Source organism: Scleropages formosus, chromosome 10 (genome assembly GCF_900964775.1).
Source record: "Scleropages formosus chromosome 10, fSclFor1.1, whole genome shotgun sequence".
NCBI classification, from domain to species: domain Eukaryota; kingdom Metazoa; phylum Chordata; class Actinopteri; order Osteoglossiformes; family Osteoglossidae; genus Scleropages; species Scleropages formosus.
In genome coordinates, this window is record NC_041815.1 from 17,903,925 (window position 1) to 17,928,931 (window position 25,007).

General features: G+C 39.3%; 1 protein-coding gene across 5 annotated transcripts in view; it reads left to right on the plus strand.

The window, feature by feature from the left end:
- Positions 1-25,007, plus strand: part of LOC108928644 (leucine-rich repeat and fibronectin type III domain-containing protein 1-like protein) — a 63,939-nt gene that overhangs the window by 35,546 nt on the left and 3,386 nt on the right. For all 5 annotated transcript variants that reach the window (XR_001965684.1, XR_001965682.1, XR_001965683.1 and 2 more), the window contains 2 exons: positions 6,821-6,919; positions 20,227-21,600. Coding sequence is in view for 2 of the 5 variants with exons in the window: in XM_018742682.1 (XP_018598198.1) it covers positions 20,237-21,600 (1,364 nt within the window). In the remaining 3 variants the exon portion in view is untranslated. The remainder of the gene's footprint in view (positions 1-6,820; positions 6,920-20,226; positions 21,601-25,007) is intronic.

The following is a 25,007-nucleotide window of genomic DNA, read 5'->3' on the forward strand; positions in this document are numbered from 1 at the left end:
TAAAATCTGGGGTAATTTTATTATAATGCAGCAATGCCTTGCTACCCTCAGTGAATGACAGCTAATTTCCTGCTGTGAAATCACAAAAAAATCACTCAGGAAACCCCAGAGATAAAAATACCATTTTGTGTATTTGAGGCGGTATAGATGAGCAGATACCTTTATTGTGGTTTATCACTGTTGTAAACATAAACATTTCAAGTTCTCTTAATTTGATGATTACATATAGTTGTCACCAACGAATGTGTTAAAGGGTCAGCTGGGGTAAAAAAATACACTCGTTTCATACTCAGAGTAGTAGAAGTATTGTAAAATTCGCAATGTAGTAAAATGCCATGGTAAAAGTACGTAATAGCTCATTTAAAAAAATAATTTCGTGTTAAAAAAAACAAAGTTGGTGGGGCAGCTCAGATACACGGTTGTTAGTCCTGATGCTTTGCAACACCTGGGTCGCTTATATGGATGTGGGTTCAAATCTTGCTCAGTCTGTGCAGAGTTCCCCTGTACTTGTGTGTGTGTGTGTGTGTGTGTGTGTGTGTGTGTGTGTGTGTGTCTGAATTGCCCATAGTGTGTGACTGTGTGAGAGCAAGAATGTGTGATTGCTCTGCAAGGGACTGGTTGCCTCATGCTTTTCAGTTGCAGGATAGGCTGTGGACCACTGCAAACCTGCTTTGGACAAGTGGTTGTGAATGAATGGATGAATGGATGAATGGATGAATGAATGAATGAAAAACAAGCTTTTGTCTAAGGTTACCTGTAAGCTGTGGAATATGATTACATTAAAAGACTTTAAAGAAAGTTAATGTACTGCAGGGGGTTACTTGTTTTAAAAAGCAGCACGATTAAAACGTATCTATGTAAAGAAAATAGCGCCATACAAAAAAGAGCACAAACAATGAAGTGCGGGAACAATGAAGCTGAATGACATATCAACAGCATAGTTTTTGCTTTGTAGCACAGAGCAGTACAGCCCATCTGAAAAGTTCCTCACAGCTGTCGAAGGTGGACAGGTCTGCGTTCGGTTTGAGGGATGACGATTTCACGTTCATGCGGGGATGAAGCAGGTCCACTGCGAACAAAAACGGTGCGTTCCCTACCTCAGGTGCCGCGTAGCTGCCGTGCCGAATGTGCCCCAGACTGTTGGAAAATCTCACGCCGGGTGAACTGAGGCGGAAACTGTAACATAAGGTCACGCAGTGGGAGAGCTGGACACCTGAGCGGCAGCAGAGTACCTGTCGGCCGCCTTCTCGCTGCTTGTAAACAATTGGGCTGGTTGAACAAGAGGGGAGTAAATCATGGCTCATGTGCGTCACGGTTTGATTATAGTGACCACCAACATGGCAGTCGTACCAGCTCACATACATAATGTAAAAGATAAATAATAATACATTTTTTTTGGGGTACAATTAGTTAATGGATTACGTGGAGTTTTTTTAATATAAACACATGCTTATTATTGCCAAATTCTAAAGAGCTGCATATAATTTCACATCTTTTAAGAGTGAATTTCTTTCTCCCTCATCCAAATGGCTAAAATGCATTATTTGATGAAAAATGTCGTTATATATCTGCCTACTTGTGCATAATCTTCATTTTATTGTGTCAGTTCAATAAGCATTTTTGATGGTATGCAGAATGCTTATATTGAATGGATCTGTCTGCAGTCGCGCTAAATAACATCAGTGAATTGCACAAAACAGTCCCAGGTCCGCCAAAGCGGGCGTTTGACGTCAGTGCCTTTGTTTTCCCAGGTCACGGTGCAGTGCCTGAGGTGGGGAACACAACCAAAGATTATATCGATGCATGCAAAATAATTTTCACGTGAACTCGTGAAACAACCAGAGTGTGAGTTTTATACAAATTAATTGAAACCGGTACATCTATTGTTTTCTCTCTCGCTATACACCCCACCCACACTATTCCCTGTCAGAATGAAGCATCGTATTTCGGTCCGAAAACGAAACAAGTTCTGAAGTTGAATTAAGGAGCTCCATGTCTGTGGCATGCTGAAGCAGGCAGTTATGACAGAATGTATTTTTCTCCACAGATTTTATGGAAGCAGTTCCGTTTCCTTTTAAATGTACTATGAGCTGCTTCAGAACACTGTATAAATCTGGCTGTAAAAAAAAAATCCGACCACACCATTAAAAAAAATGGTGGAGGCGTTTGGCAGCCAAATATGCAAGTAGACAAATAGAGTAGCCCACAAGTAAATATCCAATCAACATATACGTAGTGGTATAGCAGGTCACATAGTGGTTAGAGCTATTGCATTGGGATTTGAAGGTTACATGTTTAAACTCCACCTCCTGCTGTTGTACACTTGAGCAAGGTCCTTACCCTGCATGACTCCAGTAAAAGTTACCCAGCTGTTTAAATGGGTAAATCTTCATAAGTAGCTTTACAGAATAAGTCACTTTGGAAAAAAGTTAATTAATAAATGTAGATGCTGCGTGGGTGACAAATGTGTTAGTCCATATTTTGTTAATGACATCACAGTGGGATATAGATTGAGTCCTTGCTAGGAAATTGGTCCCATGTAACCCCTATGTTAGTTATTTTACAGTTGCCATTCAGGCTCTAAAATAGAGTGTGAAAGGCCTGTTCAGTATCGGTACTGCTACAATTTTTAGATTAAACTGGTTTTATTTAAAAAAAAGATAATGAACAGTGACTTTTTAATATGTAGAATTCTAGTAGGTCAGCAAATGGTAAATGAAAATGATATATATTCCAGCCGAGCCTGGCTCAGAATGCAGTCACATTTTTGCTTAATGTAATTACAGAAAATTTTCAAAGTCCATATTTACAGTTTCTTGAAACTAATGATCTTCATACAAGAACACAATCGAATATGCATTTTACTTTATGATATTATTGTAAATAAGTATATTCAGCATACACAGGACACAATGTTATACCCCATGAATATATTACAATGGGTTATACACAAGGACCCAGTCCAACCGTGAAGCCACAGAGAAAAAACATCCAGCATTACCATCATACATCTCTATGACTGAAGACCAAGAAGCTTAATTTCCTCCTCCATCCACCACATCAACCAAAGGGTGCTAACCTGGGTATTTCACTGAGGTTGTCAAGTGGGAACCTGCAAATGCACTACTCCACAAACTTAAACCAACCCAGTTAACAAGGCCAACTTACATACCAATAACTGCCTCTAATTGCTAGACACCTACCACTAATTTTAACGATCACTACACACTAAATTAATTTACTTTGTATTACAGAGTAAAAAAAAGTTCACTTTCAATACATAAAGATGTTGAAGGTGCCAGTCTATCTTCGATAAATCTAGTGAACTCCAGAAGAAGCACAAGACCACTTAGCAAGACAGCAGAGTGCAACATGAGCAGCGTATCAGTGTGGCAGAAAAACACACTGAAACGCAACGTTAGGGTGAATTTGATATACACTTCTCATGATTCCAGCTTTATGTTATTCAAATAATTACAAAAATGTTATAAGCCTTTTATCTCCATTCATTCCAGTTCACTGGGTGCTCTGTAATGTCACTCTCTTTTAACAAGTGTAACTTGATTTGATAAAACAATTCTGTATATCTACGGATATTGGATTTTGTGCCATTGCAATCAGCCAGCTTTGAAGCTGCTTCATGAAACAGAAAAATTCTTCAGACTGCATATTGACAACTCCTGCCTAAGTGGGCCATGAGTTCTGTCAGAAGAATCGAGCTCAAGAATAAATTGTGTTAATTATAAGTGCCTCTTTTTTAAGTCACGTTGTCAGCTGCACTTAATCCAAAACAACTAAATATAGATTTAACAGAAAATGTCAGATACAGTTTTCTGATTTTGTCTGTGGATTACTTCTTACTGAACACTCTTCTATACAGATGAATGATGACAATGTTTTAAACAAATTTTAAAGATTATTTCATGTAATGCTAAAAAATAAACGGTTTTTAAAATATTAGACCATTGTCAGAGTATTGTAGGAGCATTCTGACTTTTTTGTTAAACTACAATAGGGGTCTATGAAGTGATATTTTCTACAGTACTTAATGTAACTTAAGTCTTTATGATTTTTTTTTATTTAAAAGCACAGGGTTGCAACAACATGCAGGTAAAGACAGTACACCGAGGGACTGTAAATATGTCATCATACATATAGCTAGGAGTCATGGTCAAAAGGTTGCACTAAATCGCAGGTGTGATCATGTATCATGTTTTAATAAATTCCAGATGGGTTTCCAGACCTTTGAAAATTAATTAGAGATGTCACAAAAATCAAATGGCAATTTTTCCAGTGGAGGTACTTTAAGCACTTCAGTTACAGAGATATTTACAGAGGGAACTTCTGGGGTGGAGCACAGCACATAAATTTCCTTGGCACGTATGTAAGTAGCCCACATGCGTACCATAGCATCATCAAAAGTAGAATGTGGGTTGTGGTTTAACAAGAAAATAGATTGTTATTAATTTCAGGATGATCGTTCTGCAAACTATGTTGCGTCCTGGCCTTTGGAAAAAGCATAATATAAGTGAAAGTCCAGTGCACTGCGGTCTGCCAGGAAGAACTAAATATAGAGAAACTGTATGTAAAAGCAGCTATAAAAGCCCGGCGTGAGCTCTAATGACTGTTTCTCAGTGCTTACTTTTCTTCGTTGCTCAAGGTCACTTTGAAAACCTTGCCTGTTCATCATCAAAGGCTGCTGTCACTCACCGATGCACAGACGTTGAAAGCGTCTACGTATAATTAGGTTCCCTACTGCAAATCTGCTGAGTTTATAACAGAAAAATGTGATGCAACATCTGTACATTATGTACGATCGTCTACTCGCTGTTGAACGCACTTAGAAAACAGATGACCTTGAGATCTAACTAAAACCTAAAATGGTCACGGCAACCATTTTAAAACATTTGTTTGATACTAAATCAAAGGTACGATTCGTAATTAGGACTTATCTTATAGACTTTCCCCACAGGCTCTAAAGTCTGGCATGGACTTTTTGACACACCTCCAAAACAGATATGCCATTTTTCTGCAGCTGCTTAAAAGTTAGAGGTAAATTAATCCTTTTGTTATTCATCATGATAGCAAGCTACAGGCGAAATAACCAGACAAGAAATTAACGACTCATTGTTGTTGAAGTGCCATTGAGTCAACAACAGCTTTCATTATCACATACATAAATAGACTGCATACAGAATGCTCTCGCCTCCACTTGTGTCCTTACAGTTAAACGGACTGTGTCCATCGTCACTGTAATTCCATCCTGTCTCTGATTGCTAGGTGTCCTCTTTTTTTCTCCTCCGATCATTACTACCTACCAATTGGGAAACATCTCCAAACAGAGGACACAAACATAGGAAACTAACATGCATGGTCTTAAATTTTAACCATCAAAAGGGAACGATTAGTAATTTGTACTGATATTAAATATAATCCTTTGCTTCAACTTTGATCTTTTTTGACAAGGAAAAAGAGAAAGAAACGTAAAAAAGAAGGGTGTCAGCTAACATATAATTTAAGTGGAAAGCCGCTGTTATGGCAGTGCATGTGAATAACATGACTGGCAAAGGGAAGTAGCAATACCCCTCCAGTCCTGTCATGTCCTGTCAGCATAAGAAAAAGCATGACGGGATCTTTTTTTATTTTAAACAAAGCGTTTTTATAATCAGCCATTCATTTAACAATTATTTCTTCCCAGAGCAAAAAGAAAGAGTTTTACTGCTGGTCTGCACTTGGTGTTCCTTGAATGTAGGAAAATTGCTCATTGCGCTACAGCTCTGTCTTCTGAAAACTGTCCATTGAAACCGTAATGTTTGATGTGGCACTGTACTTTATAGAAAAAACTGTCTGTCGTGGTTTGAAATGATCTCTTCAGTGTTCTGTGTTCAAAGTGATGCTTTCAATTAAAGACATCATTTGTTTGCATTCGGCTAAAAACATAATTATTTCATTTTGCAGTTCAACAATGAGGGCATCATTTTGGAATAAGAGAATTTCTGGGAATACGACTTAAAATGTACTTGGTGGCTATTGCCGTACTTCAGTTGCGAAATGTTTGGGGAAAACACTTCAATCTCTTCAGTTCTGCTGACTGATGCTGGAGCTGCTCTTATTTGCATGACTGACTGTACAACTAAAGGACCAGGGAGTACAATGCAGTTCCCTCTGCTCCATTCAAATTGCCCCCCTTTCGTTTTCAGTACTTGAGTGTCAGTGAGACAAACAGTCTGACCAAATAGAATGTCTGACCTGCTGTTCAACCTGCTTCTGCCAGTCAGGCCTTAGCTGTTCCCTTGGTGCAGGACTACAAATGAAAACTTGGTTTAAATTCCTATATAAAAAACCAATTACTCGACAGCTTTCTATTCTGTACAGTCTGCCCATCCTGCAGTCGATGAATGGGATGAGGCAACAAATAATTAAAAACAAGTGTAAAAGATTCACAAAAACCACAAAAACTGTATTCAAGTTAATAATTCCAGAGCATTAGATAGACATGCTCTAATGATTTTACCAATACTAAACACCAAAGACAAGAACTCAGAAATTCAGATTCAGCAAAGGGTGGGAAATAAAAGCATTCAGTGTTATAGTGAATTTCGGGTGGCTATTTTAAGTTTAAAGTGTAACAACCATAAATATGTAAAATTTAAAAAATGAGTAGTGAAATTTTTATCTGTAATGCTTACAGCGTAATCATTCATTAATGTTGTAAGAGCATCCAACAGCTGAGTTCTTGCCAAGTATAAGACCATGGAGACCATTTATGTCATAGAACATTTTTTTGTGCAAACTCTTAAGATTGTCTCTTTTTTCTCAGTGTGGACCCAGACTGCCTAGCAAGCCAGAGCTTCTGAGGATTTCTACATTTTGAGAGCCATTGCTACATATTAATCAATCCTTCTGCTGCTCAGCCAAGGTAATCTATTTTTCTGGGCTTAAAAGTTCCAATGTGAATATAACTGGACAATACACCCCATATTTATGTTTAATATTTTTATGAAAGTTTTACAGAGGGAGCTACAGGCCACAAATAAACACAAAGTGTAACCCATTTTCTGCAATAAGTCAGTGAACCCCTATAGCACTGCCTAACTATATAGTATATAGGTTGAGGGTGAGAATGGATTTGCTGCAAATCTTTCTGAGTTTGAAAAAGTGCATAAAGTACGTCTTCAAGTTGAAATATGAACATATATGAAGAGCTCTGTGTCGTTGGACTGTGTTGGTACTCTGTGACACAGAAAGGGGAAGGGGCTCAATATCATTGAAAGGAAAACAGTAAAAAGAAAATACACACACAAACACACACACACACACACATTTTCAGAACCGCTTGTCCCATACGGGGTCACGGGGAACCGGAGCCAACCCGGTAACACAGGGCGTAAGGCCGGAGGGGGAGGGGACACACCCAGGACGGGACGCCAGTCCGTCGCAAGGCACCCCAAGCGGGACTCCAACCCCAGACCCACCGGAGAGCAGGACTGTGGTCCAACCCACTGCGCCACCGCACCCCCATATAAAAAGAAAATACACACACACACACACACATTTTCAGAACCGCTTGTCCCGTACGGGGTCACGGGGAACCGGAGCCAACCCGGCAACACAGGGCGTAAGGCCGGAGGGGGAAGGGGACACACCCAGGACGGGACGCCAGTCCATCGCAAGGTACCCCAAGCGGGACTCGAACCCCAGACCCACCGGACAGCAGGACTGCGGTCCAACCCACTGCGCCACCGCACCCCCTCAAAAAGAAAATAGCTAACTTTTATTAAAAATTCAAATTGAACTTGAACGTTGTATTCCTTGTACTCATTTTGGATATTTAATACATAATAATACCCAGTAACATGACTCAAAAATATGTAAATCTACACTCCATACAAATTTATGTATGCGGGTGCCTTGTAATTCCTAATAAATGTTCAAATGTCCAAATTAATGAAATGAATGTTTACCAATGAAGTTGTTATACATTTGAAAAAGTGTAAAATTTGAGGAAGGACATTTTGACTGTGTAAATGCTTGCAGTCATGGAGAGTTGTCAGGCCATATACTGTGCTATATCTAAAATAATCTAAAAAATTTTTCTGTAAAAAATTCTTCGGCAATCTTGTGCCATATCACCAAAGAGGTCAACCCATCTGTCACCTCAGTCAAAAGTCAGAGTAATTTAGGAAAGAATTGAGACCCATAGGATGAGTACATTTCTTTCCATAAGTATTTTCCAAGTATCTGTCTCCTGTGAAAACATCCACATTTGTCTGTTTAATACCAGTTCCTCATCATGGTGGTTTAAATCAAGAATTATCACAAGAAGTTGGCAGCAAAACTTTTTTCTTAAAGTTGACTTCTGATAATTAATGAATTGTGTTTGTGTACAGTAATTTGTATACTTTATCAACAAGTTGTTCCATTTTTACTGTAATCTATATTTAACCACACGGTCATTATCAGTCATTAACTCAAATTGTGTAAATTGTTTAATCTTCATAGGATATGTCTGATATGTAATAGGGACTTCTTTAAGCCTTAGTTAACATACTTTTTAACATATGTCTGCTTTTCCACTGATTCTACTCATGAGGTATTCACACATATTTTCGTTTTTATTCAACAACTGAATTTTACGTGCTTCTGATTTTCACATTGTTTAGAAATAATGGACATTCACTGCTGCACATGGTATTGTCTACACCAAATTTTGATTCATGCTTTTTTACATATTTCGCTCATGTTGGTACAGCTGACAAATTAAAATCCATTCTCAATCTGTTATTTTTTCCAAGTGCACTGAATTTGAAATATTTTATAAGTATTTATGTAAATGTAGCAGATTTCTTAAAACAACCAATGTCAGCTGAGTGTTTCTTTGAATGATTTTACACGTTTGATTGTTTCCCATCGTAGCCTGCTAAAGGAGCACCTGCAGCACCTCTTCAGAAAAAAAGGATGTCAAGAGTTTTGCTTAGGTCATTGTTTCATCAACACGTTATCAAGGCCATTCATGTTATAATAACACTTCTAATTACCGGAAGAGTATAATTAGAGGGATTATTGAGATAGTTGTAGAGTGATCATTTCCAATTCATGTTTCACCCATACACACAGACAGTGTCTGAAACCACTTGTCCCAAGTGGGGTTGCAGCGAGCTGGAGCCTAACCCGGCAACACAGGGCGCAAGGCTGGAGGGGGAGGGGACACACGCAGGACGGGATGCCAGTCTGTTACAAGGCACCTCAAGTGGGACTTGAACCCCAGACACACCAGAGAGCAGGCCCCGGCCAAATCGGGTGCACCACGGCACCCCCCTCATGTTTCATCCTTCAACCCTTATTAATAATTTATAAGGATGCCACCAGTTAATCTTAGATATGTATATATTTTGCACTTTTACCAGTAATAAAAATGGCTTAATCTACAGTCTGCATATTTTGACAATTTAACTTCGGAGCTACTGCAAAAAAAATACTTTTATTATTTGGACTTTAGTAGAAATAAGTATGGGGGGTGCGGTGGTGCAGCGGGCTTGGCCAGGTCCTGCTCTCCGTTGGGTCTGGGATTCGGTTCCTGCTTGGCGTGCCTTGTGGTGCACTGGCGTCCTGTCCTGGGTGTGTCCCCTCCCCCTCCAACCTTGCACCCTGTGTGGCCAAGTTAGGCTCCATCTCACCGCGACCCCGCTTAGGACAAGCAGTTGCAGACAATGTGTGTGTGTTGAAATAAGCATTATTAGGAAACTAAGATATTATTATAAGCATTATTAGGAAAATAAGTATCATTAAGAAGTATTCTAATTCATGAGAAAAACATAATTCTGCTTAAATCCAACATACTGTATCCATGACGTTTTGGAAACTTGCTGAGTTTGCATTATTGCAGAATCCTTGTACCTGCCATTTCATCCCTTAAGTGCAGTGAACATCAATAATTATGGATCGAGGGGTATAAAAGAGATGAGCGTAGCCCAGCCAACACGTCTCTATGAGCCCCCTGTGGCTTACTGGTAACCTGTTTTGTGCTAGTCTACACTCAATCAGCTGGCCACCAAGTCAGGATATGAATAAATTTGAGGTGCATAACTGGGATGTGGATAAAATGAGTTTAAGCTTGCACAGTTCTGGATTCCTTCCTTAACCTTTTAGATATTATGTTAATTGAAAATACTTTGGTAAAATATGCTATTGCCAGACAAGCTGTGGAACTGTTCAAGTGAGGAGAGGACATCTGGAATCGACTACATCTTTTCTAATCAGTACTGGTGGAGGCTTGTTGTATTTATGGAGACTTTCTATCAGACCATTCCTAGAAATACACGTCCTATCCACTAACTTCCACATGGCAAAATAATTAAAGACCCAGTTACAATGATGAAGAATAAAGGGTAGACAAGACATCTATGACTAGTGCCATGATGCATTGCAAAGCAGCATGTGTATAAATGGTTGGTTATGACAGAAGCCATCGGGACTGGGGAGTCTGTGAAGCAAAATTCTAGTTTAAACAAAGCCTTTCAACTGAGTAAAGCAAATATCCACCATTCTGCAAAATCCAAAAACATTCCCTGCATAAAGAAAAGAGCATACTTTTAGTCAGAGCTAGATGACAGAGGGTATAAAATATTAAATATAATAAGTATATGTAAAATATTAAAGAAGGCTTAACAGTAGAATCTATCTTTAATAAATCCAGTTTGATCCAGAACCTTAATCAAAGAGTACACAATCTCACGTCTCAGTCTGTGCCACAGTTTTAGTCACGATTTTTACATCGCCATAGTGACAGGGTTCAATAGGATCTGCGGTTGAGGGGGTTTTTATTGTTATTTAATAATAGGGAGACAGAGGGCTGATAGTGAAGGAAAGCCAGACTAAAATGACTCTAAGAAAGTGGTGTGAATCAGGGATGACAGCTGGGAAGAAAAGGTTTTTCCAAAAGTCAGTCAGGAACCCATCTGGGCCGGGCACCTTCCCAGCCTGCATCGCCCCAATCATATTTAGCACCTTGGAGAGCAAGATAGCCTCTTCAATATCATTTTTAACATGTTGCTGTAACAGAAGGAACATAAAACGTATTTACAAAAAGAAATTTCTTTTAAAAAGTTGTCAAAGACCAGGCATTGTCATCTGCTTTTGCAATACAGAGGCCATAAGAAAAATTCGTAAATTGCTTGTTTCACCTTACTACAGTGAACAACTAAACCTTTATCCAGAAGCTCGGAAATTGATTAAGGTGCTTTCAAACATCACAGCTGTTGAGCCAAGAATTGCCTGGCATTATCTCTGTGTTCATATAGTCTGAACCAAGATTTAGCCAACAAGGTTACAGTTGGCCGAGTGGAAAGAAAATCAGATTTGATTTTCAATTTCAGGTGTTCCTTCAGAAGCTTATGAGTTGAGAGCAGCATCACACTTTCTATCTGTTTCTAAAATAAGAGCAAAGCCTTTTCCATCTTTTCCTGCCCCTGGTTGCTGAGTACAGACTAAGTCGACCACATAATTAAGCTTTACCGTCCCTCACTTTGAATTAAGCTCCAAAGACTGTAGGTAACTCTTGAAAAATTAATTGTGTCACTAAAGTCATAGGACTTTATTCTATCATTACATTTACAGATGAACACACATAGCTAAATAAGCTCTATATACAGTAAAAAATTAGGTTTGAAACCTTACTTTATATTCTAGAGTGGGGGTATGAAACAGTCAACATGTTTTTGCTTTTTCTGCAGAGGTTGAAAAACTGACATCTGAATTCAGTCTTGTTTCATCAAGCACTGTAATCCATTCCCTTACTTGCAACATTACTTTGCACACCATTAAATGCGAAGAAATGATTTCATAAAAAGAATAATAAAACAGTTTCATAGAAATTTTAACAATAAGCTATACTGTTTATAACTCCTGTCACCATTCGGCTTCCTTCAGGTCTTATTAACACAAGTCATAGAAATAGCAGGAATATTCAGTATTCCAAGGTGGCAGTGCAGGACTTAAATAGGGTTTAATATGTATAACTATTTACATAATATACATAACTAATATACCTACTTTTTTATTTAATTGACATTAGGTAATATCAAATGTGTTAAAACAACAATAAAGATTAACACTTGAAATCTGAAAGACAACAATATTCTAATAGTTTAAAATTTTTACCATTTATACAAAAGAAAAGAAGAGAAATTCTAATACTGAGTTTTGAGTCCATGTCTAGAAATTGTAGTACTGTATTTAAAACTTCTACATGCTCACAGGAAGGCACAGTTCTGTAATGAATGCAGTATGTCCATAAATGATACGCTATGACACAAGCAGTTATGGACAGTTATAGATAGTAATTTTTCAATTATAATAAATTTCATCGTCAACAACCTCTTGTCCCGAGCGGAGTTGCGGCAAGCCGGAGCCTTACCCTCAAGGCTGAAGGGGACACACCCAGGACTGCGCACCAGTACATCACAAGGCGATCCAAGCAGGGCTCAAACCCCAGACCCGCCACAAAGTGGGCACCAGCCAAACTCGCCACACCACCATGCCACCACATCCCATGCTCTAACAAATTCTACACATAATATTGTATAATGAACCACTGAGAAAAAGCAAGTACTCTACCATTGTTGAGGAACTATGCTATAAATAATTTGTTTCCAAAAAATAATCATAGATCACAGATTTGTCTCTCTTTGGCAGCTTGCGGTATCATCTGCATACTGTCTCCATAAGAAAACAGAGGTTACAAATTTTTTTTTTTTAAATGCAACAGACCGTTGTGATGAATCACATCCACAGCCCCCCCCACGCACCACAGCTACCACCACAACAATTCAAAAGACATGCTAAGTTCACTGTTCATCATTCTCCACCATGCTAGCAGAAATTTCTAGGGGAGAAATTACCACAATATTGTTTGTATCTCCAACAACACAGTGTGCATTCTTCCCTTTAAAAACCTTGACAGTCATAAGGAGGACTGATTCTTCAATAAGTCTGGCACCTTCTCTTACACTTAAAAAGTGTAACCTCTTGCCTTCCCAACACCCATGGACACAAGATCAATTGCGAAGAGTGGATTTGAGTCTCCCTTGCAAACATCATCCAAGCTTTTATTTATTTGAGACGTGAGATTGCCGTGCTGTATACAACTGGATGATTCATACCCATCGAACTCCAGTTAATCACATTAACATTCACCTTGATACCTGCTACCTATCTATACTAGATAGACAGAGTTTGACAGTAGAGAGAATTGTATTGCACACCTCCTAGCTTAATAAAGGTATAGCACAGCAAAGTTAAGTCCCACCCCAACCTTCAGCATCCACTCCACCACTGAGAGGCATAAACTACAAAGATATCAAAGGTTCCAGCACTACCTATGGATTCCAGTCCTGACTGCTGGGATCATGCCTCCTATAAGTAAAAAAAAGAAAAAAACTAACTGAAATTTCTGTCTTGAGCATCTATCAGGTAAAGTAGTAATTACAAACGCCTACGTGAACATTCTTGACACTGACGAGACTATGTACAGTATGTGAAATTACTCTCTTCTCGCCCACTCCCCATCTCAGAGACAGCAATATAAACAGAAATTAGCTGGGAGGTAGGGGAAGCTTGTCACTACTTAACCGTAGCCAGCAAGACCCACTTAATAAAGAGATAAATATCCTGCATGCTAAAATAACACTGAGCAAAACAAAAGTAGATGCCATATAAACTAGCTATTAAAATAATACATAATAAAGACAATACTTAGTAGTATGCAGGTCGTTGTGTCCTTTAATATCGCCGCTAAATGTCCAATATAAATACGGGCCAAGTTCCGGCAGAAAACTGATAATAAAGATGTGTCTATGTCAAACTTTGCATGGGAGAGATCTGCAAGCCTCCATGAAGAGAAGTGACTCACCACTGCCATTGGCAGACGCGTTAAAGATCACCAGCTGACCTGGCATGGGGCGACAGATCGACTAACGGACCACTCATACTCTTGCTCACACAACACTCATTCCTTTTTCATGTGTGTGTTTTTAGTTTACCCAGAAGGCGCTGGGCATCCACTTGGTTTCAGACCCTCGGTAATATTTTTTTTCCTCTTTCGTACTAACATAGTAGTCTTTTTGTGCCCTTTTTACGGTCTTCTACACTTAATTTTATGTTTTTATGTTAATATTTGAACGTTCTATCCATGATTTTCTTTTTAACTGAAATTAATTGAAATTTATTCATTTTGACCTTAGATTTTTTTCTTGGCGTCACCATACCCCTAGCAGTTAGAGCTGCTGCTTTGCACTCAAAGTGCTTAGGTTTCAATCCTTCCTCCTGCTGTATTACCCTTGAGCAAGGTGCTTACCATAAAATGCTCCAATAAATATTATTTAACGGTATACTGTATAGAGAGGGGTGCAGTGGCGCAATGGGTTTTTCCCAGGCCTGCTTGCTGGTGGGTCTGGGGTTCAAGTCCTGCTTGGGGGGCCCTGTGACGGACAGGCTGTGTCCCCTCCCCCTCCAGCCTTGCACCCTGTATTGCCGGGCTAGGCTTCGGCTTGCCTCGATCCCTGCTCTGAACAAGCAATTTAAGTCAATGTGCGTGCGTATGCTGTATATGGGTAAATCATTAGAAGTAACTTAAGTCACTTTGGAGAATTGCATCATTAAATAAATAAATGTAAAAAAATTCATCATGGTCAGCAGGCTAATGTCAAATTTCGTAGTGTCAATTGCTTATGTGAAAAAATAAGAATCTATTCATTGCATAAAAAACACAGATTTTCCCAGAGTAGAACAGATAAAACTAACTTCACTGTATTTTTTAAAGCATGTTGTAAAAAATAAAACTTTTCAGTTGTGGTCTTTGAGTGTATTAGATATATGGATCACTGTTCCCTGAAACCTGTGAAAACATAAAAACATACGATTACATAGGTAACCTACTTTCTGAGAATAATTTTGACAGATCTGAATTGCAAACTCAAAACTTCAAAGAGTATGGGTATGATGTCAGTCAATAAAGAAATATTTTTGCGCAGCAGTGCTCCTCTCTTCGTTTTTGGTGACTGAAGACTCCAAAACCCAGCCGGATTATCGTGAAGAGATGTTTGCTGATCTTATTCATGGATCTGTAGTGAATTACTCAAGTCTTCTAACTGTAAAAGTTTTAAAGAGAAGTTTAAAACAGGTTTATGTGACTCCAACACAGCTGAAAGTCACAGTAGAGGATCCAGTGTTTACAGGCTGTCCATACACTGCTGGATTAGTAGTTCTACAACAATTCAAATATAAAATGAATTTATTGAAAGGATATCCTTGTGACAATGAGCAGAAATACAATCATTCTGCAGAGTCAAACTCTCAATTGATTCTGGTTCAGATCATCCACTTGTATGTATACTTTTTAGCCTCCTAAGAAAGTACCATAATAAATTCAAGTGCCTTTACTAGACGTGGTGATTGTTAAAAAAAGTTTCTTCTTTAAAAACAACGTTTGTAGCTGACTATAGCAAGTGGAACCCATGCTAAATTTCATAAAAGTTCTGTTAGACATGTTTTATACTGATTATCTCTGTAATTACACATACAGTTTCAAAGTTACAGTAGTATTAGAATGAATTTTTAAACAAATTCTCATTGTATACTCTGTAAAATTCCACAGATGTAACATCTTCCAGGATGGATACTGGAAAAATAGGGAAAAATGTGAGTCCAGTTGATTTTCCAGTGGAGAGATGGTCTTTGAACACCTTATGTTAATAGTTTGTAATCATAAAAAATGTCAAGCTTCACCACTGAAGAAATGCACATGAAGTATACAAGTATACTTTTTGAGAAATGTCAGTTTTAGAATGTTTGATCATCCCCAAAACAAGTAGCTAACTAAAATGTCCATATAAAATATTAACACCAGAAGTTGCCTTGATTGTCGTAATGCTTTTCAAGTTACAAAAGAGAAACAAGACTGATAAATAATAAATCGTTTTAGTTTGTCATTACAGTGTTGTAAAAACAAAAGCCTCAACAGATTGACTACTCAGTTCTATCTGGGTTTTCAGTATTTTTGGTTTTGACATTGTTTGTTTTTCCGGTGTCTGCTTTTATCTCTGCTGTTTGGCTGTTTCCATTAGTTGTATAGATTCTACATTTTTTACTGTTCATTGAGCATTATCATGTTTTAGCTTCTGATATGCGTCTCACAGTTTTGTCTCCTTCTCTCCTAATTTCTTTGGCCTGCGGTTTCTTTTATGCAGAACTATTACTAGTGTCTACTTGTGTAGATTGTCAGCTTCTCTGTAGGCACATGCAAGTCTTTTAGTAAAGGCGAACTCATGGATAAATTCATCACGGAGTTTAAGACTCTTAATGTTCTCATACCTTAGCCAAAAACATAGACTCAGAAAAGCCTCTTACCAGACTAGAAGAATTATAGAACAGCTGTAGTTCTATATAACACTAGTTTTACCCCATTAGGACAACACCAACAGCAGAATCTGTCCCATTAACTACCTTAAAGAGCCCTATTTAGAATGACTCTTACATCTGTGAAGAGCATTCATTATTCCCAGTTTTAGATCAAGGGCCTGAAATGGTACCCATCTGGGTTACAAATGTAAGTTAAAAACCCCTGGATTCAGCTGTCAGACAAGCTCTCCTAAGATATCTCTACTGAGTAGTGTGTCAGCACCAGAAATGTCACAGAATGTCCAAGGGTCTCAGCCTGGGCATTGACACACCAAAATTGTGATATACACCACTACAAGTGTCTCTTATTCTAGACCCTGATGCCAACAGCAAAAGGTGTGTGCAAACCTTAACTTAGTGGCATTATGCACCTGATTGCATTACATTGCAAATATTGTCCTAACTATCATAAAAGAGTGCCCTATATATTGTATGTGTTTCTTTAGCTGGTGTAAAGAGACTGGTGCCTAACTAGAAGATTGAAATTCAGTTTGGAAATACAGACTGCATGTATAAAGAGACTTTATGGTCATTGGCACAGAAGACCACTGTCAAAGACAGCAACTTGTTCAGATGAAGGAGGCGGGAGGCATACATGTTCTAGTGTTCTTACAATTACACACCGTCTGAAGCATCAAGCACTCAGCCATTGGCTGTGATCCATCTGGATAATGAAAGTCGAATGCTCTGAGGTCTAAAGACCCTGCCGAGTCTACTCCATTCAATTCATTTGTAACTGTAGCTGTCAGCCTTTCATCTGGGCCTCTGGGACAAAAGGCTATAAGCCATGGAGGTGCCCCTCATTTATTCTGTCACTTTTTAACAGGCATCTTTTCTGAGCTGAGTGATGTTGCATCCTTTTCTGAAAACAGAAGATGTCCAGGATAGTCCTAATCTGAAGACACTTAGAATGGTGCACTTGCTTCCTTGTCCCTTTCGTGGTGGGACTGTTATTTTTTTATGCACTGCTTATATAATTTAGGGTGGCCAGGCTTGATGTGCTTTTTATACATCTTAATACAGTGACTTGTCTTCACAAACATACTGTACATTTTCACATTCTGCTGACTAAATACCTCAGACTCTCTGGGGAAAACCCATAGTGAGATTCAAACTCCACTCTCCCACAAGGAAGGCAGTGACCTTAAAAACATCACCAATAAGTCAAAACCTCTGAGTGAAGCTTCAAGGATCACTACATTGCTCCCTTCTGTACAGAGTAACCATACACTACTGTGTCAAACTTATAATAGCCAGTCATATTACTGCAGTAGCAAAGAGGGCATACTGAAAAATGTCCTATTGGTCTTACTGCCCACACACACACACACACACACACACACACACAGTCTAAAGCTGCTTGTCCCAAGTGGGGTTGTGGTGAATCGGAGCCTAACCTGGCAACACAGGGCACAAGGCTGGAGGGGGAGGGGACACACCCCGGACAGGGCACCAGTCCGTCGCAAGGCACCCCAAGCAGGACTCGAACTCCAGACCTACCAGAAAGCAGGATCCGGCCAAGCCAACTGTGCCACCGTGCCCCCTTATTACTGCCCACCCATCAGCTTTTCAAGTGCAGTGTAATACCAGGCTTTTGACAATGTACTGATTTTACTGGGAGCAGGTTATAATAAGAATCAAGCTTTGACTGAGCGACAGACCTCATATAGAGGCTACTAGGATCTCAAGAATGTAATTCAAAATACAGGAGTTAGTTTATTTTAAAGATCAGTAGAAAACACGCTACAATATAAGCAGAAAATAACTTAGAATTTCCAGTTTCTGTAATAAGGCTGAGTGGCTTTGTGGTTTGGTGTTTTGGCTGGATTGACCAGCCAAGGTTTTAAGGACTGTTTCCACTGTGGATACACTGAATAAGCTCTGCACTCAGTTTGTCATGTCAGTGATATTTATCACTAAAGCAAGTGAGCAGACGGGACTAACACAGTCTTACCAGCCATAACCCAAAATCAACACATAGGTGCTTTGAACTACATTCATCCTGGATTTCAGTATAACCATTTCACATGAAAAATGCACTACTTCCACTAAAATTTTAGACCAAATATTTACCTATGATATAGTACTGGTTATGCACTTCACTGTAGATAAGAACGTCAGCTAAAGCTAATAAAGTCATACATGAAAATAAGTACACAATGTTTAATCCTCAGTTTCTACATTAATTACACTGATAAATGATAGTAAGGAAGAAGGAACTGTAAGGAACCGTAAGGAGCTGTGTATTCACAGTTACATGCTGTAAGGTACCAAGCGAGCATTAACTATCCTCTCTCAAAAAGAATCCATGGTTCTAATCACAGTGGATGACTCCAACTGCAGTGGAACAGCCCTGATAACAACCACTTTCATCTTAGCTGCAGAATACACACACACACACACACACACACACACACACACATTTTCAGAACCGCTTGTCCCATACGGGGTCACGGGGAACCGGAGCCTACCCGGTAACACAGGGCATAAGGCCGGAGGGGGAGAGGACACACCCAGGACGGGACGCCAGTCCGTCGCAAGGCACCCCAAGCGGGACTCGAACCCCAGACCCACCGGAGAGTAGGACTGCGGTCCAACCCACTGCGCCACCGCACCCCCGCTAGCTGCAGAATAGCTATCTGCAATTTTGCTATTCACTGCAGCAGGTAACAACTATAATAATAATGCTGTGAAAGTTTACAGTAACTGGTCTTTTTTGATGGGAAGCATCTGCTTGCAGAAATGCAGGGCTTCCTGTTTGAACAGGTGAAGTGTTAAACGCACTAAACAGTAGGTAAATGTTTCTCTTGACTTTGGATTGGGCTGTAGCCTTTATTGGACATTTTATTGCTATTTAGGGAAGAGAATGATTGTTGTTGCTTAGCAATTACTGTTTTCACCAGCCTGCAATTATAAAACGAGGTCTGTCCCCTTTACAAGCATTCACAAAAACCCCAAGCCAAAACAGCAGTTCCACAAGCATGACAATCAGCAACATATTATGTTACCATTTTGTATACTCAGTGATTGTGTTCATAGGCTTTATTCGAAATTGGGAACTACTTCATATATTGTAATTAATTATATATGTTATACGTTTGTGTGTGTGTGTGTACATATATATGCATATATACATATATATATATATATATATATATATATATATATATATATATATATAATATATATATATATATATATGAATAGTTGAGTCCCCAGTAAAATAATTCCACCTCTTGAATTATGTGCAGCATTAAATAGCCTATTATTATTGATAAATGCTAACAGATGAGCAGATCAACCTAACAAAATAGTACTCTTTACAAGGATTATGCTGGTAGCATAGTGGTTGGTGCTGGGCAGCTGCTAGAGTAGTAGTTAGAGCTACTGCCTTTTCGTGCCACGGTTGAGTCACGATTTCGATCCAACTGTAGTACCCTTGAGCAAACTGCTTACCCTAAACTGCTCCAGTAAAATTATCTAGCTGTGGAAATGGGTGAATAGTTGTAAGTAGCTTAACATTGTAAGTTGCTTTGGAAGAAAGCATCTGCTAAGTGAATAAATGTAAATTTTCTAATAATTTGAACAGTTTCAAATTAGTATAAAATAACCTAAATGAGCTATGCTAAAAATGTTTAGTTGTCAAAGTAAATTTTTTCCCCAGCATTCTGTCTCCGTATTACCCCTAGCCCGGGGAAAAGTGAATAAATTGTATGGCACATGCCGATTTTTTTCCAGTTACTTATTACTCACACTTCTGTGTTGTTTCAGGACATCTGCCATGGAAATTCTGCTTCTCTATGTGGCGGTGCTTGCTGTGCCCATGTCTGCCATGCTGTGCCCCAAACGTTGCACATGTCAGAACCTGCTGCCCTCCTACACTGTCCTGTGTGCCAAGACAGGACTGCTGTTTGTGCCTCCCAACATCGATCGGCGCACAGCTGAGTTGCGGTTGATGGACAATTTCATCACCACATTACGGCACAAAGACTTTGCCAACATGTCCAGTCTCATCCACCTCACTCTGTCACGCAACACTATCAGCCAGATCAAGCCTTATGCCTTCTCTGACCTGCAAGACCTGCATGCCCTGCACCTGGACAGCAACCGACTGACCGCCCTGGATGACACCCACTTTCAAGGCTTAGTTAACCTGCGCCACCTAATTCTTAGCAACAACCAGCTACAGCATATCACTGAGGGGGCCTTTCAGGACTTTCTAGATACACTGGAAGACCTTGACCTTTCTTACAACAATTTAGCGGACATTCCCTGGGAGACGGTGAGCCTGCTAACCAGTGTTAACACCCTCAGCTTGGATCACAATCTCATTGAGTTTGTCCCGGAGGGCATATTTTCCAATTTGCACAAGCTCGCTCGTCTGGACATGACATCCAATAAGCTGAAGAAGATACCACCAGACCCACTCTTTTTGCGCATCCCAGTCTACGCTAAGATGAAGGGGTCACCACTTACAGCATTAGTGCTCAGTTTTGGGGGGAACCCTCTACACTGCAACTGCGAGCTGGTGTGGCTGAGGCGACTGACCCGTGAGGATGACCTGGAGACATGCGCTTCACCCCGAGAACTTGCTGGCAAGTACTTCTGGACCATTCGAGAAGAGGAGTTTGTCTGTGAGCCACCTATGATCACACGCCACACCTCCAAAATGTTTGTGATGGCAGGGCAGGAAGTGAGCTTGCGCTGCAAGTCAGTGGGTGATCCTGAACCCTCTACCCATTGGGTAAGCCCAGAAGGAAAGGTAATCGGCAACACTTCACGTACCATCTGTTATGAAAATGGCTCCCTGGACATCTTGGCCACCACTGTTAAAGACTCGGGTGTCTTCACTTGCATTGCATCCAATGCAGCAGGTGAAGCCACTGCCTCTGTAGAGCTGGTGGTCAACCCTTCGCCCCACTTTGACCCGAAGCTGGAGCCAGAGCCAGGCCCCTCAGACATTCCTACCTCCATGAAGTCCAATGCCAGTGGCAGCCAAACACGTCCTGAACAGCAGTCGGTCACTGTGTCAGAGCTCACTTCCTCGTCTGCCACTATTCACTGGCCTCCGCAGAACCACATCCCAGGGATGCGCATGTACCAGATCCAGTATAACAGCTCATCTGACGACATCCTTATTTACAGGTAAGGCTTTGGCTTTGCAGTCAGTCTGATTAGATGTACATATATGTTAGGTAAATGAACTGCACATTACATTGATGACACTGGAAATAATTTTTTGAAATTTTCATCGGGGCTGTTACAGTCTATCATATGCAGATAGTATGGAAATTAAAATATCTGATGTACTTAGCAAAAACAAATCTTATCTGCATTTAGTGAGCTCACATGCAGGAACGCAATATCTTCACTTATGACAAGTAACCAGCATTAGGCTAAACTGACTTCATGTGAACCAGAGTGACTCACTCTTTAGTGAAATCAGTGGGATGAAGTCACATTTAAGAGAAGCACATGTAAATTGGATACGTTTCAGTAATCTCCAGATGGGATTTAAATTTAATCCTATACTGTAGAACTGCTTACATTTACATCTAGCTGAAAGGATGTATGCATCTTTGTGAAAATACACCTTTTGTGACGATAGTCTGTGGGAAGGAATCAGAGACGGATGAGTCGGATTGCAAGTGGTACCTATTCAAGGACAAACCAACAGTGTGGCACTCTGAGTTTTACTTGTACTCCACTGATGTTCTGTCTGATCTTAGACATGCAAACGGCAATGCTTAAAGACTCGAGGTTCAGGCAGCAAGCCAGTTTATCTCTCTCTTGATTGGGTATATGCTTAGCAACAGACAGGGAGGCATACAGTCGCTGAGCTACTTTCTTAGAATATAACTCATCAGTCCGCTGTTAAGATCTAACAGTTTGTGCGCGCACACAACTGTCTGGTTTTGACAGCGTAAGTTTGCACATGCATTCTCACATCTTTTAGAGGTACAGACAGACTGCATCCTGTGAGCATTGCTCATGTCTTTAACTGGTAAAGGGACGCTGGGTTACACCTGAAAGGGGGTCAATGAAAACTTCTAAAAATGGCACAAAAACATAAGCTAAAAATAGCTGCAAGCAGCAATCCCAGCAGCATTGCACATATGGGGACCAAATGAACCATAGCATTGCCATGTGTCTGACCTGTGTTACACTGTGCTAGCGCGCTCTCACACATCAGTACCTGCGAAATTCCATGACATTTGGTTTCGGCATCAGGTTTTATGATCAGGTTTCAGGAGGTTCAACACATTCAGGTTTCGCTGGCTTGTGGTGGCGATACTAATTCACACTGATTCCTCTCGCATCTTATTCCATGCAGCGATTATAAGTCGTACGCTCACAGATACAATGCTTTAAGATTAGCGAACAGGATCCAAAATGGCTGCCATCTTTGTCATATCGCTCTTCTTGTGCATTTGTACAGATTACCATTTTTGTGAAATGCTACGAATCCCCATCTTGACCACCTTGTTTAATGCAGCAACTTTCATTTTGCAATATATAAAGAGCGGTGCTGAATTTTCCTTATTATGCACGTATCTCCGTGTTCCTCCGCATGAAGTGCAGACACTGCAGATACAAATTAGGTCGAGGTGCAGAACTGAGATGTGGGTAATTCAGCCAACATATCCACGTGAGACCCATACGGGTTATAAACAGGCAGCCTAGTTTGGGGCCGGTCGGCTTTTGTCCCCATTTTCCAGTTAGGCCCCAAATTTGGATGTCCACTTATGTGAGTTAATTATGTGTCAAGATGGGACACTGGTAGGGCCCTTTTAGTCAAATACTATTGCCAACAACCTCGAGTAATAAAACTTTGATCGATTTTTCACTGTCATTTGTGTATTTTACAAGACAAAAAAAAAAAAAAAAAAAATTACATTTCTTCTTATTCCTTTTTGATCATGACACATGACAAAATTGCCATTTGGGATTTGAGATTGTAGGACAGGCAGTTTGTACCTTGGATTAGACAGTTCAGTTGATGAACAGTTTATTTTTCTTGTTAGAGAAATACTAATCTAATAAAATGCTGATTTTTCTATGGAAATATTTACAGCACACTTTTGTCTTGGTCCTTTGTTGAACTGGAAGCTTAAATAATGGGGAAAAAATGCCCGCTTTACTTAAATTGATACATATGCAAAACACTTCACTCAAACTAATATAATTTATAGAATTATAGTGAATTAAAGTGATTTTGTGGAAAAGGAAATAAATTGTTACAGAAAAGTTGTTACTCCCAGAATTTGAAAGACTTCTCAAATTTTATGCACACACAAATGCAGAAAGTGCTTAATCACTTCATAGAATTGTACGATTGCTGTAACAACTGGAGGGCAATAAAGAGGACCCTAGGAAGCAGGCAGTTCAGTCAGTGGGTGGTTTGTTTGGATGTCTCTAATTAAGAAGGAATATATATATATATATACGCTATATGCTACTACAACTGCAGAAACTGTTAAAGTTTTGTATTTTGATTAAGGCATACCCAGGCCTCAAACTCCTGTAGATTTAACATGTAACATTTTTTCCTGTGGAGTGTGCATGTACCCACTCCAGTATTGAGAAATTAGATATTATACCAGTTCTTCAGTCGTTCAGATTTTTTGTAAAAATAGAAATAAAAAAAATGTAGACACCACCTACACTTTGTGAAAAAGATGTAAAATTATTCTTAATTTAATTACTTCAGGACAGTTGATGTCTGATCTCTTGTCAGTACAAAATTTTTCGCCAGTATAGCGTAAACTGTTGGAACAATTGCACACAAATCTCTGATGTTTTCATCAGCATGGTGCTCATTTGCATCACTTGTCATTTTGTTAAAGTTACTACACTTGAATCATTTCATCTGAATTTATGGAAAGAAGCCCAGGCATTAACCAATTTGTTGTTCTGATTTAACATTTCTTAAACTTAATCCTTAAGCTTAATCATCTCTTTCAGCTTCTTTTTTAAAAAGAGACCTAGTAACAACGCATATCGACATAATAATATTTTGCAACTGCATGAAGCCTGCAAAATTATTTAAATTGCAAAGGTTTTAATGATCCAAATAAAATGGCGAGAAAAGCAATGCAATGTTAATATTTTTCATTGAATCTCTTGCTGGTGAAAGTGAGAAATGTCTGCAGGCTCTAATTTTTTCTAATCCCAAATCTTTGATTAATTTCATAATGCCAATTATGCTTGTCATTCTGTTACCAGAGACTTTAAAACATCTTTTATTGAAGCAACACTCCAAAGCATCATTCTGAAATTGTTCTGACCTCATTAAAATCAAGTTTTTCCTCTTTTTTAAAGTGGTTATTTAATATGTTTCTGACTCGTGCACACATTTTTCTATTGTTTTAACATGGGTGCACCCATTCTATTTCTAATTATTTTCAAGGATAGGATAGGTTAGGATAAGAGAGTACTTTATTAATCCCTGTAGGGAAATTCTGTGTCTGTGCTTTGTCACACTGAGAATTTAAAACTAATTATTATTATTATTTCTTTTATAGAACAAAAACTAGAACCCTTTCGATCTC